The 4,842-nt window shown below is 32.4% G+C and overlaps 1 protein-coding gene across 1 annotated transcript; it reads left to right on the top strand.

The window, feature by feature from the left end:
- The first annotated feature begins 206 nt into the window (after positions 1–206).
- LOC131034367 (LOB domain-containing protein 25-like) lies at positions 207–4,605 on the top strand. The gene is made up of 3 exons (XM_057965835.2): positions 207–377; positions 3,716–3,892; positions 4,011–4,605. The coding sequence occupies exons 2-3, from the start codon at positions 3,716–3,718 to the stop codon at positions 4,377–4,379; spliced, it is 546 nt and encodes a 181-aa protein (XP_057821818.1). The 5' UTR covers positions 207–377; the 3' UTR covers positions 4,380–4,605.
- The last annotated feature ends 237 nt before the right edge of the window (positions 4,606–4,842 follow it).

The raw sequence follows: 4,842 nt of genomic DNA, 5'->3' as shown, positions 1-4,842 counted from the left end.
CCCAATTAGCAAATGAATCAGTACTCAAATTAGGAAATGAATGAGTACCCCTAATTACCAATGAATCAGCAATCCAATTACCAAATATATCGGTAATCCAGTTACCAAATATATCGGTAATCCAATTACCAAAATAGAAACTGCAATTACCCAGGTTAGATGAATTTCTTAAACAGAAAATTTGGTTTACTGCATCCAATTTTCCACTTTTTAACTGTTTCCACATTCAATAAATTGTGTTACTAGTACTTTGAATTCCTGTCTTATTTTCAATATTATTAGATTTCTATAGCTCAGGCCTCAAATCCCAGAAGAGTTGAGTTTTCTCAGCAACTTTCTACCCCTCTGCACTTGCTTTAGATTTAGAGGATCACCAGGTAAGTTTTCCATAGCTTTCAGTATATTAATTTTCCTTTTTTCTGTTTTTTTAACCTTCATGTTTGGGATCAGCATGTTTACAGGGTTTAATGAACTATTATTTGCTGTTTAATTAAGTATTTGGTTTAGATGATTTTATGATTTTATTGTAGTAGCATTTTTCTGTTCTACTCTCTACAAAGAATAGTTATTATGGAAATAAAATCTATCCATATGTATGGATACACAACTAATTAAATGAATTGCTGTCTCTGTTACCAAAATTTTGCCCTTACCCATATAGACAATTGCAGTAATTCTTTACCACACCTGGGAAAGTTTTCTCTTGTAATTCCATTCCAAGTTTCCAACTGATATACAAACCAGAACCATTATGAAAATGAAAACTATATCTAAATGCTGCAAAATGGATTGTACACAACAGGAAATAAGATTCTCATTGCTATTTATCTTTGCAAACTGACAAGGATTCCAAATAGCATAGTAAAAAGGCATTGAGTCCTCTTGAAACGCCAAACTAAAATATCCAAATCGACAATAATAGCTGCAGTAGGAATCTCATTAATTTACTCTTAAGTCGATAGGTTACAACAGGAAATAAATCTCCAAAATCTGCATATCTACTGCAATTTTTTTAAAAAAAGGGTCAAATTGTAAGGTCTAAAGCGCTAGATCAAGCATGTATAGTGACTATCATTTACTGCAATCTGGAGCAAGAGCTGATATAATGTTCTAAAAGTTCCTGTTATTTTATGAATTTAAAAATAAAAAATAAAAAATTTAGGAGTTACTTTGAAAGTGTCAAAACTATTATACATAGATCTAATGGAATTACTGCTGCCACAAACTTTCTGCAGCACTTCAAGTACTATCTGGGTAGTTTTTTTTGCCTCATCCTTGTAGCACTCCCTGAGTATAAATCACCTGTGAAACAAGTGCTAAGATATTCGTTCAACATCCCATCTAATCTTAAAATATTCTTTAAAGAATTTTAAACTGTGTTCTTCTTCATGAAAATGAAATCATCAACTACTTTGATATTATAATCTTTTTTCGCTGGGTGAGGAGGGATATTTAACCTAGCTCACAGAGGAGGGACCTCTTTCCCTGTATGAATGTATATGATTAATATGAATCGTTCAGACCCATGAAAACAGCAGCCTAGTAAGGGCAGAGAGGCTGACTATTTGCAAGCACATTAACACAAGAGGGGTCTAGAATACAATCTGAAGTACTAAGTTATTTGATATGAATGTCAGCAATATCAATGTTGAAGTTCAAATCTGTGAGCATATTGTATCAATCAGAGCGCAAATTTTATGATCATAATAGTCCAACAGAAATTTGAACCTTGATTGCCACAATAACAATGCCACCATTTAACCATCACATTATAAGATGAACCTTACAATTATTGTCTCCATACTTTTTTATTTTTTTTCTTCCTTAAGAAACATCCTGATATCTACTATTGTTAAATTTAAAGTCACTCAAAGGACAAGATATCCCGATTCAGAATTGGTAGATTTCGCAAGACTAAAAATTGAGCATTATAACTTCCGATTTGGGCACTGAAAAAGATCATTGTTTGGGTAAAATATGCATCTGATAATTTTTCATGTACTAAACCTAGTTACAGGAAGTTTATAGACAGTGGTGATAGGAAGCATATGGTCTTTGAATCTAGGAGACTTATGATATGATGTGTGTCTTTATTAAAGTGCCCATATTACATCTTTCACAATTGATTTATTTGTACAGTGCATATTTCTATAGCTTTATTTTCCTAAACTTTCCTTTCAATTTTATTGTTCTTTATAATTATTTATAATATTAATAATAATTTCATTTAAATTTAATTTTATAATTATTTATAAATTTGATAATAATTTCATTTAATTTTAATTCCATATTTAAAAACATTCAAATCTTTACCTTAAAAAAAACCCTCTTTCTTTCATTCCCTGCCCAAAATGTTCTCCCTGTATCCATCAGGCTTTCCCTATTCAGGCTTTCCCTATAGCAAGATGCTTGTATCCATGATTTTATTCATAACAGTTACTTCACCTTTTAGAAACAGCAGCCCCATTCTTCCTATATTTCTCCAAAACAGAGTAAGCTAGGAGTCTAATCTTTGACCTCCCAAATATCCTTCTGCCTTTAACATTACTAAACAACAAATGCTTAAATTTGGGGCCTTCAAATACTGTTTCATTTGGTTTACCATAAAGCACTACTATCATAACTTTCAAATATTGGTAACATTGTTCTAATTAGAAAATGGCTATCTAGTCTTTAGAATGTATCAATGTATAAATCACTCTTATATACTATAACTTATGAATTGATATATTTTAAAGATTGGATTCTAACATTGAACTATCTAAAATGTATATAAGAAAAAATGGACAATAATTTTCACCTTTACACATCATAACATCCCACAGGGACCCAATTATTAATTTGCTACAGTGCTATATAATTAGTGCTCATAAACCTTAATAATGGTAATATGGCACTTTATAAGGATCTGTGATGAGAGATAAAACTATTAATCAAATTTGAAGTACAGATATGTTTAAATTGTAGTATAATATGATAAATTATATCTGAGAATTTTCTATAGTGGAAATTCTTCTCATATAAAATGTTAAGAATTGAATTTAGAACAACCTTTTCATATGGAATTTTAAGAATTGAATTTAGAATCTTTTATTTGTTGTTGGAATGTTCTATCAACTGAACTACTGGCCTCTCTATAGCCAATCTATCATTGGTCCATGTGTAGCTTTTTTAAACACCCTCTTAATTCACATTGTAGGGCTTGGGGTTCCTAACCTGCTCTGATACCCCATGTTAAGCTGCAGCTCATAAGAACTAGTTAGGACTCAAACCTATGATCTTCCATTTACTGCTGGAGTGCTCTACCAACTGAACTACTAGCCCCTCTTTGACCAGCCCATCGTTGATCTAGATATGACTTATTTTCAACATTTACATCGCTCAAATTGACAAAATCATAAACAGATTACTAGAAACTGTGTTGTGGCAGTGGGTTTCCTCCCTCTATTTTGATGTAAAACGTTTGACAAAATCTCTATACCATATAGAGGGCAAGGCTTCTTCCACAAAATATACCAATTATGCATACTCACTTGTGTAAACTACACGCATCTTCTCCATAGTTTGTTTAATTTACTAGATCCAATCAAGGTAAGCTTTCCCATATACAAAATTTCCTTCAATTTGTTTGTTGGGTATGTCTATATTTTCATCTGGTTGTAGGCTAGATCTACCTTAAAACCCACATGAAATTTATGATGTTTAACCAATGCAGATGGATGGCACAATAAGAGAGCTACAGACTGGATCTTCATGTGCAGCTTGCAGGATCAGAAAAAGAAGATGTGCAGAGAAATGTCTGCTTGCTCCCTACTTCCCACCAACCAATCCTGATAGCTTTTTAACAACAATGAAAGTATTCAAAGCAAGCAAGATTGCCAAGACCATTAAGGTTGACAAGTTGCCACTGCTTTTATTCTTTAAGGAATGACTCTGCAGTCTGCACTGTAAATCAAAGGAGAAAAAACAACAATTGCAACATGCATATCTAACATGGTATTTTGCTGTAGGATACTCGACCAGAGCAACGATCAGATGCTGTGAATAGCATGATATATGAAGCAAGTGTTCGAAAACATGATCCTGTCAATGGATGTGCTGGTCTGATAAGTGATTTGGAGATGCATTGTTTGGAGCTGACATACCAATTGGCAGAAGAAAAAGAAGAGTTGAATGCCTTGCAAATGGCCTTTCATCACTCTTCCATTACTCCTCCTCCTCCTAAAGTAGAAGTAACAGGAACTATAATGAATTTGATATGTAGGACACCAGAAGAGCTTGATGTCCAAATGGATGACATAATAATGGGGGAAGATAATGCATACCAGTCCCCAAACTGGGAGGAACTACCTCCTTTTGATCTTGAAGAAATTCAGTAAATGATATCTCGGAGCAGTGATATTTAGCATTGATTCTATATCCCTATAGGTAATCAAAGTTAATGGGATTTCCATGATGTGGGCTTGTCTTTGGATTTTAATATGTTTGTAATGTGGACTCTCTTTGGATTTTAATATGTTTGTAATTTCGATTGGAAATCATTTGGTTTTCAGATTTCTTTATTCCAGGACTCCAAATTAGTCTAACATCTAACATCATTCAATGAAACACATGGCTGTAGAAGAAAAGAGAGGGAAGTAGTTTCATGTCTTATAAAATAATAATTTTGATAGGCATAATTTTACAATGACATCATTATTTTTATCAAAACCATAAGACTGTTGTTTTCTGAAATGGTACTTTAGACTATTTTTAAATGATTAATTTAAAAAAAATAAAAAAATTGTTAATTGTTTATAAGATAGATTTTTTTTTTTTATGAGATTTGCTGTGTGTACTGAT

The sequence above is a fragment of the Cryptomeria japonica genome, chromosome 3, assembly GCF_030272615.1.
Source record: "Cryptomeria japonica chromosome 3, Sugi_1.0, whole genome shotgun sequence".
Classification (NCBI taxonomy): domain Eukaryota; kingdom Viridiplantae; phylum Streptophyta; class Pinopsida; order Cupressales; family Cupressaceae; genus Cryptomeria; species Cryptomeria japonica.
This window is presented reverse-complemented; position numbering and strand designations above follow the sequence as displayed.